Genomic DNA, 14056 nt, shown 5'->3' on the forward strand with positions numbered 1-14056 from the left:
AATGTTCTAAGTCTAGGGATTGAGAAGCAAATTCTTAATCCTCAAATGCACGAAAAAGATCAGAATGTTAGTCATTACCCAAAATAGGATTATAATGATATATACACATTTTCCATCTCTGCATTCTCACACTGTTGAGATCAAGAGTCATCATGCTGTCTCCTACTCAAACCTAATCACTTAATACGCACAACACACACTGACAAGTACCACATCTTGAATTAATTCTGAGCATTTTAGCTACCCAAAAAGACAAGAAGTTTCAAAGTGGAATAAAATATCTGGAGAAACTCAGCAGAGGTCTGGCAGCAGCTGTGGAGAGAGAAACAGAGTTCATGTTATTAGTCCAATATCACTCTTCAAATAAATCATATTGTTAACTCTGTTTCTCTCTCCACAAGTGCTGCCAGACTTGCTGAGTTTCTCCAGCACTTTCATCTTTTATTTCAGATCTTCAGTGTCTGCAGTACTTTGTTTTCCGTTTCAAAGAGGAATTTTGTACAGTGAAGATTTATTGAGTGCTGCCATAGAGCTTATGTTGAGCTGTAATTACCAACACTTTCTTGCCCACTGCCCATGAGTCCATTCAGGCTGGTGGAGGCACCACTGGTTGAAACAGCACGGGGTGGCCGCTTGCCAGGAACTTTAACTGTTGTCCTGAGAAGATCAATCTCTTTTCCATGGATGTTCTGCATATAATCCTGAGATGAAAAACAAGTAGAATTCACCAGAACTTGAAAATGCTGTTGGAGTGGTGGAGGAAATATGTTTCAAACTTCAATATCTAAGTGGCAACCTGACAGAGTGGACCCCCAAGCTATTAGACATTCTGCCTGATTTTCATGCCAGGTTGGTGTCCAGGTAGCAAAGTTGAAAATGACCCCCGCTGAGTAGCATGACAATTCAAAATATCATGGTGATATGATAATTACAAACTGCTCCATTTTCACTTTGATAGATTACAGCCATCACTTGCTCCAGTCGACTGTATTTCCACATCGCAATTTCTCTCGGGCCACCTCCATTCACATTGTTCACACCATTCTGGCATTTTCCAACAGGGTAATTTCACAGTACAGAAATCTCTCATCTTGATGATACTGCTCATTGGAAAGTAGAAGTTAACAAGTGATGGAGGACACAAGGAATTCACGGAGACCGTCAGTGTGATTGGGAACGCCTGTCGGAGACTCTCCTAATGATTGAGGGAATCTGCCAGAGAAAGTCTGATGGAAATCCCCATGATATTCATAGTAATGTATGTGTATATTATCTTTTGGGAATTTGGATTTCTAAAACATAGCCAGATGGATTTTGGTTTCAGTTCTGTGAAAGTAACATTTTCAATGTCACAAATTATTTGGAACAGTGGAGCGGCACAGTGTCTCAGTGGTTAGCACTGCTGCCTCACAGCTCCAGGGTCCCAGGTTCAATTCCAGCCTTGGGTGACTGTCTGTGTGGAGTTTGCACATTCTCCCAGTGTCTGTGTGGGTTTCCTCTGGGTGCTCCGGTTTCCACCCACAATCCAAAGATGTACTGGTCAGGTGAATTGGCCATGCTAAATTGCCGATAGTGTTAGATGCATTAGTCAGAGGGAAATGGGTCTGGGTGTGTTACTCTTCAGACGGGTCGTTGTGGACTTGTTGGGCCAAAGGGCCTGTTTCTAAACTGTAGGGAATCTAATCTAACTAGTTGCTTAGTAGTACAGAACCTCAACATCGTTCAAATTTCCAAGGTAGCAGATTCAGTGAAGTAATTAGCAGGATACCTGCGGTGTTGATTAATGGAATGTTTACACTGAGGAGTTCATGACGGACTGAGGAATCAGACCAATGGCCAGTAGATTAGTTTTAACTTCAGTTCAGAAGAATCAGGAGTTCAGTTCAGGAGAAAAAAAATGTCCGCTTGGAGGAAACTACATGTTCAGTTCAGGAGTATGGTTTACACTCTAGCAGAAGGATTTTACTATGTGAAGTCTCCAAGCAGTGAGAGTTTGTGAAGAAGCTCTTGAATTGTCAGAATCAAAGAAATTTTGGCCAGTGGAACTGAAAATAAGTTTGGGCCATCAAAATTGGAAAGAACTTTTGAAACAGTCTCAACAGTTTTAGGATGAGGATTGAAAAGAATCAGTTAAGTAAGGAAGTAAAGAGTTAAGGGAGGAGTGATGTTTCTCTGGGATTTGAATATCTGTAAAAGATATTGCAAGGCAACAGTTTACAGTTTTGTTTTGCTGTTTATGCGATGCTCTTTCTAAACTGGCAAACATGTATAGCTTTGCTTGTTTTGTTTTGTTTTCTTTAATCAATGTTAAAGAAAATTTATAGCCTCGTGTGAATATGTTCGGTGACTGGCCACCACTGCAACCAACTGCAAATTATTAAACTTATGATCCATCAAGCCAGGTTTCACGCTGGGATCTGACTTGTCCAGTATTACCATCAAATGGGATTATAACATATGCTCCATTATTTATAATTAAGAAAATTAAGAAGCTGTGGAAAGTTCACCTAGGGCTATTAGAGGGATTCATCACATTGCATCCACCTGCACTTCAGTAACAAAATACACTATACATTACAGAGGATAATGATCCTGATGTTTTGAAAGCAGCAAATTTTCCAACCTACCAAGAGCAATGTCACATACTGCTAATTTAACCAAAACACTGTTTTCCCAAGCATGAGAGATGTGATTTTGCTCCAAATCCATTTGTGGAACAAAAACATACAAAGTATACTTACATGTAAACTTGGATGATAGGACAAGATACCATTGTTACACAGTGTAACATATTTCTTCTTCCACTCTTTGTTTAGCGAGTTTCCACTCCTCTTCAACAACACACCCTGTAATGAAACACACCTTAGAAAACCAGGATCAGTGGAGAAAATCTCTGTCTCCCACACATGAGCTACTCTACGCATTGCTCAAACAACTCAGATCTAGAAAAACTTAGGGTGTTCCGTCTTTCTTGGAACCCAGATTATGATAAGTTTGTTTGAATGTCAAAAGGATGGGATAAGATGGACAGAGTAGACTGTTTCTAATAGTTAAGGAGTCTAGAGCAAGGGACCATGCACACAGCATTATATGCAAGTTATTTAAAAAGATGGCAGGAGAAACATGATAACATGGAGAGTTGTGCGGCTGTGGAATTCATTTCCAGGATTACTAGTTGAAGTGATGGAAATATTCAAGATCTGATTGGATAGAAGAATGAAAGAAAATGGGAACAAGTTAGATAAATATGATTTGGATTATTGCTCGTATGGAGGGTAAACACGAACATTTTTGGCTGTACCAAACAGCCCTTTTCCTTGTTGTAACTTAACTTTAGTAACATATAAATAAAATTATGTGAGACTTCCTGGTACTCATGGTAATGGAATCACACCCAACAGTAATCAACACCTTCATGAGAAAAGAAAACTGAAGCGAGACAAAGGTAAACAGTTGGCTTGATTGGCAAATAGCCCTTTTCCTTGTTGTAATTTAACTTTAGTAACATGTAAATAAAACTATGTGAGACTTCCTGGTACTTTTTGTTCTACTAAACCACATTCAAAAGGCCACCTAACATATTTGACCTACTGATGGAAGGAAATAATTAGATTTTTAGATTTTATTGTCAAGTATAGGAGTACAGGAGTATAGTGAGAAGTGTATAATTTCAGCACAAATGGAGCCATCTTAGGTACCAAAGTACCCACGTACAAAAAAAGCTTAGGTACAAAGTAGTAAGAGAAACGCGAGTTAAAAAGTTAAGCATTACTTCACAGAATAGTAGAAAAATAAAGAAGTAAAATTAGTAAAAAGTAGAATTAAAAATTAATTATAGTTCATCAGTCTATGGGGAGCTAATGTCACTCAAGATCTGTTGAGTGATAGAGGAATGGGACTTGGTGCTATATAGGATACACATAGCAGTTTGAACAGGTTGGAGTCGAAGAAGCATTGTGCATTGTTTGAGAGTCCACACAGCTCAGCTTCCTCCTTCCCTGGCTCAAACATGTCTTTAGTGGCAACTACATCAGGTGGGAACAGAAAACAGGAAATTGGACCAAAAAGAAGAGAACTTGCATGTTGAAATAAGAAGCTTGCAGTAATGCTTTGCACATTACGAAGAACAACTTCTGTTCATAAAATGTCTTTAAATTGACAAGATATCCCATGGCATTTAACAAATTGGGATAGGGAGAGGTGTGGAAAATGTAATGGACATTGAATACGAAGTAGGAGAAGTCAGTTAAGGGAGATGTTCTGAAGGATTGGTTTTGAGGTGGAGAGAAGATTTAGGAAGGATAATTAGAATTAGTGAGAGTATGGAAACACCTGAAGTCTCTGCTACTGATGGTGGAGCACAGAAATCCACAGGCTGAACAATGGAGTGAGTCAAGATGTTTGGTTAGAGGAAACTGTACAGTTGTGTGAGACCACAGAGAAGTCTGTAAATTAGATGACAGATTTTGATGGCATGTCTGCAGGGTCTGGAACTTAATATAGTATAGGATAGTAGGGAGGAAACAGGTTCTAGTCTTCGTTAAACAAGTAACATTCAAGTCTTTCAGGATTTTAGCCATTTGAATTGTAGCGATGCTGTGGCTTTAAGTGGTATATTTTGTCCTGGTTTCTTTTTAGAAAGAGTTTGAACAAGAGGTGACGAGTTGTCCATGGTAACATAAAGTGCTTGTGAGGCGTTGGGTTTTTAAAAAAAATGTTGGAAAAATAGCCTGGATGGATGTGACCAGTTCTCACAGACCAGGATTTCTAGGGGTTTTTTTTAGCCTTTAGATTCTTAGAAGCTGTTGGAGTTTTAAACAAGTAGAAGTTATTTTTCCCTCTCTCGGTTTCAGCTAGAAGCTGGGACTTCTCTTCCCACTGCAGGCATTGCATGTGAAAAAATCTGATTTCTGAATTTACCTTTATGCCGAGGGGTGTGTTTATGTGTCATTGCTACATTGGAACAGTTAAGTAGTAATAGTTACTGTATCTATTATTCTGTTATGTTTCTCATCAGAGTTAAGTTATTCTAAGTTCTTCTTTCTTTTGTTTGTATTTTAACTATAGTGTTTGAACAAATTGTGTTTTGTTTAAACGCCAAGTAGTTTGACCTGTTGAATTGTATCTGGAACACAGCACTTTATATTTGCCTTTATTATAAGAAAATAATTAGCACCTAGGCTACCTTCTTAAAATATTTAGAAAGGAGTCTGATTTGGAAGAGTTATTGAGCTCATCTCACAAATTACATCTCATTCTCAGTTATAATCAATGTGCTATTGTAGACTGACAGAACAATTATGGGTGACAGCTAAAACTCTAAAATACCATCCAAACCTGCGCACCAGAAAGTTCGGATTCTTGTTTACATACAGCTTAGCAGATGCCAAGAGCCTCTCTAGTACTTCACCCAAATGGCCATTCTCTATATAAGCACCTGAATAGCAACTATTCAGCTATAAACACATCACCGACTCCCAGCCCAACTGCTTGTTCTGTGGCGCTGTGGAGTCCGTGGACCATGTATATATTGGGTGTGGGCGTTTGCACTCCCTTTTTGATTTTCTGAAAAACCTTCTCCTCTGCTTTTGGTTGCACTTCAGTCCCACGCTCCTGATCTTCGGGCACCCGGTACGGAGGAGGGAGGGCAGGTCTGAAGACTTCCTCGTGGGTCTGCTCCTAGGCCTGGCCAAACTGGCCATCAACAGGTCCAGGCAGCGGGCCGTGGAGGGGGTCATTAGGGCCAACCTCCTGCCCCTCTTCCGGGGTTACGTTAGAGCCCGGGTGTCCTTGGAGAAGGAGCACGCGGTGTCCACCAACACCCTGGAGTTGTTCAGGGAGAGGTGGGCGCCGCAGGGAGTGGAGTGCATTATTTCCCCCTCCAACTCCATTTTGATTTAGTCCCTACCCTCCCCTTCACTGTTTTGATCACACAGCATTGCCCTTTGATGTGAAGGGCAGTGCTTGTCACTGGCCACTCGGGTGTTTTCCTATCTTCCTGGTGGTGGAAATTGAATAAAGATTCGTGAAAAAAAGAAAAAGAAATAAAAACACATCACCACACAGTTTGATTTCATCACACAAGCATATTTCCAACAGCATGCCCATTAGGAGCTGGGAAACTGACTGAGTTTTCTTTCCCACTAAGGATAATTGTATAACCCCTGACTAGTATCCCCACCCTGGTCAGTTAACGTAAGTATGGAATGAATAGTTCAAATATCCCCTGGCCCTCCCAAATGATCCATGTTGCACTCTCCCACCTTGGGCACTATGATGAGGGAACAGAGGTAAAGAAGAGCTTAAGTGATATTTGTCAAGAACTGTGTATTTTGCCATCGTGGTGCTGAAACCTACCTGTTTAATTGGGATTGCACGGCCACTTCCAATATTATCTGCCTTACTGTCTAGACTCCTCCGCTCTGTATCGCTTCCCCGCCGAGTCTGTGGAGGGAATGAGAACATAGTGTCAAACCAAAGTTGAAGTGCTTGTTCTCATTAAAAACATCCTGACTCTCCCTCTGCCTAGAATGAAACACCTTAGAGTTTTTACAGTGATGGTAATAACTGAAGCTAATGCTGAAGTCTGACTCTATGAAGGCTGAGTGAGTAGCTGAATTGGGGCCAGATCATCACAAGGATAAATATAAACACACAGCAACCCATATCTATCAGCAAATCAGAAAATCCACTGCACTGCTGCATACAATGGCACTGTTGTTGTAGTATTGCATGGCTGTGACTGTTTCCTTGGCATCTTTCACATACACTGTGGTGTTCTGTCGTCCTGTTGAGGTCTAGCTTTTCTCTCGAGCAATTGAGGGTTTCACAATACATTTGGTTTGCCAGCTACAGAGATGGAAAATTGAGACTGAAAACTCATGTGCTAGCTATTACAATCACATCCGTCCCATTTATCATGGGGGTATAAACCACTGCTTCTGAATGGCTGACCAGCAGTTTTTAATCCTCAGAAAACAGACTGTATTTTTTTAATCAAACAAGTCAGCAGAATAGAAAAGGTCACATTCTGAAATTCAGCAATTAACCCTTTGATTGGCAACAGCTTCAATGAAATTAGCTCGTCAGCCTTCCAGTTATGTACCTATCTCTACCGAAACTCTGGATTTGATTCTCTCTATTCCAGCCTCTGCTCATACAAGCACTTGAGCAGTTCTAGCAAAGTCAATAAAAGAGTTCAGCTTCATGTTTCACAGCTGTTACTGCTTTCAGTCTGGCTACTGAAAGATTAGAGAAGTGCAAATTAGGATGCATGTGAAAGGCACCACATCCAGCTCAGATCACACAAGGATTTGAAATGTTTTGACTCTCTCTGCAATTTATGTCACTTGATTAGCTTTTAGTCCTGCTGTACATTTCGAAAAATGATGTGGGAATCATTTTTGGGAATACATTGGACCACTTGATCCAGGTGAACATCCAAAAACACCAAATTTGGAACATCCTTTGTTACGTCCAGACTCAAGTATTTCAATGCTGGTCTCCATCAATTCCAAACTGTTCAAACTCTACCACGTGTATCCTATATAGCACCAAGTCCCATTCCTCAATCACCCCACAGATCTGGAGTGACATTAGCTCCCCATAGACTGATGAATTATATTTAATTGTTCATTCTAATCTTCAAATCCTTCCATGGCTTCACCCACCTTCTCTCCAATTTCTTTCAGAATGATCTATATTCCCAAACATCTACTGTACATTTCCCCCTAACCTCTTGCCCATCTTTGTGTTTTCACCTGATTTGGATTCATCCTCTGAGGTTCCCAACCTAAACATCTCCATCTCTTATAAAGCTACTTCCAAAGCCAATTGCTTTGACGAGGTTTTCAATCTCTTCCCAACACAGCATGCGTTCTTCGGGGAGTGGGGACAGAGAGGCAGAGAAAGAGAGAAAGAGAGAAAGAGAGAAACAAAGAAATTACTTTGCATAAATGAAACTCCTAAAAAAAAGAATGATCACGAGCCAATAATCTGCTCCTTTGTGATGGTGACTGATAGAAAAACAATCGCCAAGACACTGGGGATATCTTCCCTGTTCTTCTTTAAAATTGTTCCATGCGATCTTCAATGTTCCACGGGATTTTCAAGAATATACATCCTACCAAAAAGATAGGCAGGTGGGCAGAGAGGTGGGGTTGCCTTATTCGTAAGAAATGAAATTAAATCAATATTAAGAAATGAAGTAGGGTCAGATGTGTAGAATCTGTGTGAGTAGAATTGAGGAATCACAAAGGTAAAAAAGCCATAGTTGGAGTTATGTCCAAACAGTAGTCAGGAGCTAGAGCGCAAGATAAACCAGAAGATAGAAAGGATGTGTAGGAAAGGCAAAGTTACAGTGATCTTGGGGGATTTCAATATGCAGGTGGACCGGGAAAATCAGGTTGGTAGTGGATTGCAAGAAAAGGAATTTGTGGAATGTCTACGAGATGGCTGTTTAGAGCAGCTAGGGAACAAGCAATACTGAATTTAGTGTTGTGCAACGAGGCAGACTTGATAAGGAAGCTTAAGGTGAAGGAACCCTTAGGAGGCAGTGATCATAATATGATTGAATTTACTCTGCAATTTGAGAGGGAGAAGATAGAATCAGAGGTAACCGTATTATAGCTGAATAAAGGCAACTACAGAGGTATGAGGGAGGAGCTGGGGAGAATCGATTGGGAGGAGAGCCCAGCAGGAAAGACAATGGCTGGAGTTTCTGGGAGTAATTCAGGAGACACAGAGATTCATCCCGAGAAAAAGGAAGCATGGTACAGGGAGGGTGAGGCAACCATGGCTGACGAGGGAAGTCAGGGGTAGCGTACTTCAGTTGTTGGTAAAATGTTAGAGAAGGTTATAAGAGATAGGATTTATAATCATCTAGAAAAGAATAATTTGATTAGGGATAATTAGCGCTGTTTTGTGAAGGGTAGGTCATGCCTCACAAACCTTATTGAGTTTTTTTGAGAAGGTGACCAAACAGGTAGATGAAAGTAAACCGGTTGATGTGGTGTATATGGATTTCAGCAAGGCGTTCGATAAGGTTCCCCACAGTAGACTATTGTACAAAATGCGGAGGAATGGGATTATGGGAGATATAGCAGTTTGGATCAGTAATTGGCTTGCTGAAAGAAGATAGAGGGTTGTAGTTGATGGGAAATGTTCATCCTGGAGTCCAGTTACCAGTGGTATGCCGCAAGGGTCGGTGTTTGGTCCACTGCTGTTCGTCATTTTTATAAACAACCTGGATGAGGGCATAGAAGGGTGGGTTAGTAAATTTGCAGACGACACTAAGGTCGGTGGAGTTGTGGATAGTGACGAAGGATGTTGTAGGTTACAGAGAGACGTAGATAAGCTGCAGAGCTGGGCTGAGAGGTGGCAAATGGAGTTTAATGCGGACAAGTCTGAGGTGATTCACTTTGGTCGGAGTAACCGGAATGCAAAGTACTGGGCTAATGGTAAGATTCTTGGAAGTATAGATGAGCAGAGAGATCTCGGTGTCCAGGTAGATAGATCCTTGAAAGTTGCCACCCAGGTTGACAGGGTTGTTAAGAAGGCCTCCAGTGTTTTGGCCTTTATTAATAGAGGGATCGGGTTCCGGAACCATGAGGTTATGCTACAGCTGTACAAAACTCTGATGCAGCCTCACTTGGAGTATTGTGTACAGTTCTGGTCACTGCATTATAAGAAGGATGTGGAAGCTTTGGAAAGGGTGCAGAGGAGATTTACTAGAATGTTGCCTGGTATGGAGGGAAGGTCTTACGAGGAAAGGCTGAGGGACTTGAGGCTGTTTTCGTTAGAGAGAAGAAGGTTGAGAGGTGACTTAATAGAGACATATAAGATAATCGGAGGGTTAGATAGGGTGGACAGGAAGAGCCTTTTTCCAAGAATGGTGACGGCGAGCACAAGGAGGCATAGCTTTAAATTGAGAAGTGGTAGATATAGGACAGATGTCAGAGGTAGTTTCTTTACTCAGAGAGTAGTAAGGGTATGGAATGCTTTGCCTGCAACGGTAGTAGATTCGCCAACTTTAAGTATATTTAAGTCGTCATTGGACAAGCATATGGACTATACATGTAGGTTAGATGGGCTTCAGATTGGTATGACAGGTCAGCGCAACATCGAGGGCCGAAGGGCCTGTACTGTGCTATAATGTTCTATGTTCTATGTTCTATAAAAGCAAAAGAGAAAGCATATAATGTGGCGAAGAACAGTGGGAAACCAGAGGATTGGGAAGCTTACAAAGACCAACAGAGGGCAACGATAAAAAAAATAAGGAGGGAGAAGGTTAAATATGAGGGTAAGCGAGCCAGTAATATAAAGGAAGACTGTAAGAGTTTATTTTGATATATAAAGGGCAAAAGAGTGGCAAAAGTGGACACTGGGCCGCTGGAAAATGACACTGGAGAGATCATAACGGGGAACAAGGAAATGGCTGAGGAACTGAATAATTACTTTGGGTCAGTCTTCATGGTGGAAGACACGAGTAATATCCCAAAAAATTCAAGAGTCGGGGACAGAGCTGAGTATGGTGGCCATCACCAAGGAGAAAGTGCTAGAAAAACTGAACGGCCTGAAGATGGATAAATCATTCCTGATGAAGGGCTTTTACCCGAAACATCAATTTTCCTGCTCCTCGGATGCTGCCTGACCCGCTGTACTTTTCCAGCACCAATCTAATCTAGACTCTGATTTCCAGCATCTGCAGTCCTCATTTTTGCCTAGTGGATAAATCTCCTGAACCAGATGGACTACATCCCAGAGTTCTAAGGGACATAGCTGAAGAGATAGTGGAGGTGCTAGTGGTGATCTTTCAGGAATCACTAGAATCGGGGGGGGTCCCAGAGGACTGGAAAATTGCAAATGTAACATCCCTGTTTTAAAGGGAATAAGGCAAAAGATGGAAAATTACAGACTGATTAGCCTAACCTCAGTCACAGGTAAGATCCTGGCATCCATTGTGAAGGATGAGATTTCTGAATGCTTGGAAGTGTAAAATAAAATAGGGCAAAGTCAGCATGGTTTCATCAAGGAGAAGTCATACCTGACAAATCTGCTACAATTCTTTGATGAAGTAACAAGCAGGTTAGTCCAAGGAGAGCTAATGAATGCTATCTACCTGGACTTCAAGAAGGCCTTTGGCCACGTGCCGCACAGGAGGCTACTGACTAAGATAAGGGCCCTTGGTGTCAGAGGCAAGGTGCTCGCATGGATAGAAGCTTGGCTGTCTGGCAGAAAGCAGAGAGTGGGGATAAAAGGGTCCTTCTCAGGATGGCAGCTGGTGACAAATGGTGTTCCACAAGACAGTGTTGGGACCACAACTTTTCAATTTATATATTAACAATCTAGATGAAGGAACTGAGGGCATTCTGGCTAAGTTTGCAGATGATACAAAGACAGGTAGAGGGACAGGTAGCATTGAGGTGGCAGGGAGGCTGCAGAAGGATTTGTACAGGTTAGGAGAGTGGGTAAAGAAGTGGCAGATGGAGTACAACATGGCAAAGTGAGGTCATGTACTTTGGTAGGAAGAAGAGAGGCATGGACTACTTTCTAAATGGGGAGAAAATTCAGAAATCTGAAGTGCAAAGAGACTTGGGAGTTCTACTCCAGGATCCTCTCAAGGTAAACTTGCAGGTTGAGTTAGTAGTTAGGAAGGCAAATGCAATGATAGCATTTATTTTGAGAGAGCTTGAATATAAAAGTAGGGATATACTTCTGAGGCTCTTTAATGCTCTGGTCAGATCACATTTGGAGTGTTGTGTGCAGTTTTGGGTCCCATAATCTCAGGAAGGATGTACTGGCCCTGGAGCCAGAGGAGGTTCACAAGAATGGTCCCAGGAATGAAAAGTGTAACATATGAGGAACATTTGAGGACTCTGGGTTTGTACTCAATGGAGGGGGGATCTAATTGAAACATACAGAAAACTGAATGGCCTGGACAGAGGGGATGTTGGGAATATGTTTCCAATGGTAGGAGAGACTAGGACCTGAGGGCATAGTCTTAGAGTAAAGGAGATAAGGAGAAACCTCTTCAGCCAGAGAGTGGGGAATCGATGGAATTCACTGCCACAGAAAACTGTGGAGGCCAGGTCAGTGAGTGGATTTAAAACTGAGATAATAGGTTCTTAAGTATCAAGGGGATCAAAGGTTATGGGGAGAAAATGGGAGAATGGTGTTGAGAAACTTATCAGGTTTGATTGAATGGCGGGGCAGACTTGATGGGCTGAATGGCCTAATTTCTGCTCCCATGTCTCATGATTTTTACATCCACCTGAAGAGGTAGATGGAACCTTGTTTTAACATCTCATCCAAAAGACAGCGCCTTTGTGCAATGTTTGGAATGTTATGATCTAGAGGTGTTACATGACATTAAAAGGTGCTAGATTACTGAAAATTATTGTTACTCACCAGCTCCATGTGTTTATGAGCAGAGTGCTTCCCCCTTAGAATTCACTCTCATTAGTAATGATACATAGCATATGAAAACTTGGGTTACATTCTGGGATATGAGGCTTCGAGCATTGCAGCCCCTGACCATGTACATTATTCATCCCTTCTCCATTCTTCCAACTCAGAAACTAGTTAGGCATCTCCTGTACAGGCCATCTCAGCCTCCTACAGTGGTCCCCAGCATTACAGATAACAGTCTTCAGCCAATTCGATTCATTCCACATGATAACAAGAAACAGCTGGAGACACTGGATACTCTAAAGGCTGCAAGTCCTGACAACATTTGGGCAATAGTACTGAAGATTTGTGCTCCAGAACTTGCTGCTCCTCTAGCCAAGGTGTTTCAATATAATTACAACAGTGGCATCTACCAGGCATTGGGGAAAATTGCCCAGTTATGTCCATACACAAAAAGCAGGACAAATCCAACCCGGCCAATTACTGCCCCATCAGTCTATTCTTGATCATCAGTAAAGTGATCAAAGGTGTCATGAACAGTGATATCAAGCAGCCCCTGCTCAGTGACACCCAGTTTGGGTTCCACCAGGGCCACTCAGCTCCTGACCTCATTCCAGCCTTGTTTCAAACATGGACAAAAGAGCTGAATTCCAGAGGTGAGGTTAGAGTTACAGCCCTTGATATCTAAGCTGCATTCGGTACAGTGTGGCATCAAGGAGGCCTAGCAAAGATAGAGTCAATGAGTATCAGGGGGCAAACTCTCTGGTGGTTAGTCATACCTGGTACATTGGAAGATGGTCGTGATTGTTGGAGGTCAGTCATCTCAGCTCCGGGGCATCTCTGCAGGAGTTCCTTAGGATAGTGTCCTAGGCCCAACCATCTTCAGCTGCTTCATCAATGATCTTCCCTCCATCATAAGGTCAGAGTTGGGAATGTTCGCTGATGATTGCACAATATTCAGCACCATTTGCGACTCCTCAGAGACTGAAGCAGTCCATGTTCAAATGCAGCAAGATCTGCACAATATCCAGGCTTGGACTGACAAGTGGCAATTAACACTCACACCACACAAATACTAGGCTCTGATCATCTCCAATAAGAGACAATCTAACCACTGCCCCTTGACATTTAAAGGTATTACCATCACTGAATTCCCCATTATCAACATCCTGGGGTTATCATTGACCAGAAACCCAATTTGACTCACCACATAAACACAGTAGCTACAAGAGCAGGTCAGAAGCTAGGAATACTGTGGGGAGTAACTCACCTCCTGACTCTCCAATGCCTGTCCATCATTTACAAGATACAAGTCAGGAGTGTGATGGAATATGCCTCACTTGCCTGGATGAGTACAAGAAGCTTGACATCATCTAGGACAAAGCAACCCATTTGACTGGCACAATATCCACAAACACCCACTCCCTCCACTGCTGACGCTCAGTAACAACAGTATGTACTATCTACAAGAGGCACTGCAGAAATTCACCAAAGATCATCAGACAGCACCTTCCAAACCCACAACCATTTCCATCTAGAATGGTAAGGGCAGCAGATACATGGGAACACCACCACCCTCAAGCTCCCCTCTAAGCCACTCCCCATCCTGGCTTGGAAATATATCACCGGTCCTTCAATGTCACTGGGT

At 42.1% G+C, this 14056-nt stretch overlaps 1 protein-coding gene across 4 annotated transcripts in view; it reads right to left on the bottom strand.

Annotated features, from left to right (window-relative positions):
• Positions 1 to 14056, bottom strand: part of LOC140471163 (arf-GAP with GTPase, ANK repeat and PH domain-containing protein 1-like) — a 195799-nt gene that overhangs the window by 34715 nt on the left and 147028 nt on the right. For all 4 annotated transcript variants that reach the window (XM_072567044.1, XM_072567043.1, XM_072567042.1 and 1 more), the window contains exons 9-11: positions 6358 to 6444; positions 2742 to 2846; positions 554 to 701 (exon numbers count right to left, since the gene is read on the bottom strand). In XM_072567044.1, coding sequence (XP_072423145.1) covers positions 554 to 701; positions 2742 to 2846; positions 6358 to 6444 — 340 coding nt within the window. The remainder of the gene's footprint in view (positions 1 to 553; positions 702 to 2741; positions 2847 to 6357; positions 6445 to 14056) is intronic.

The sequence above is a fragment of the Chiloscyllium punctatum genome, chromosome X, assembly GCF_047496795.1.
Source record: "Chiloscyllium punctatum isolate Juve2018m chromosome X, sChiPun1.3, whole genome shotgun sequence".
Classification (NCBI taxonomy): Eukaryota; Metazoa; Chordata; class Chondrichthyes; order Orectolobiformes; family Hemiscylliidae; genus Chiloscyllium; species Chiloscyllium punctatum.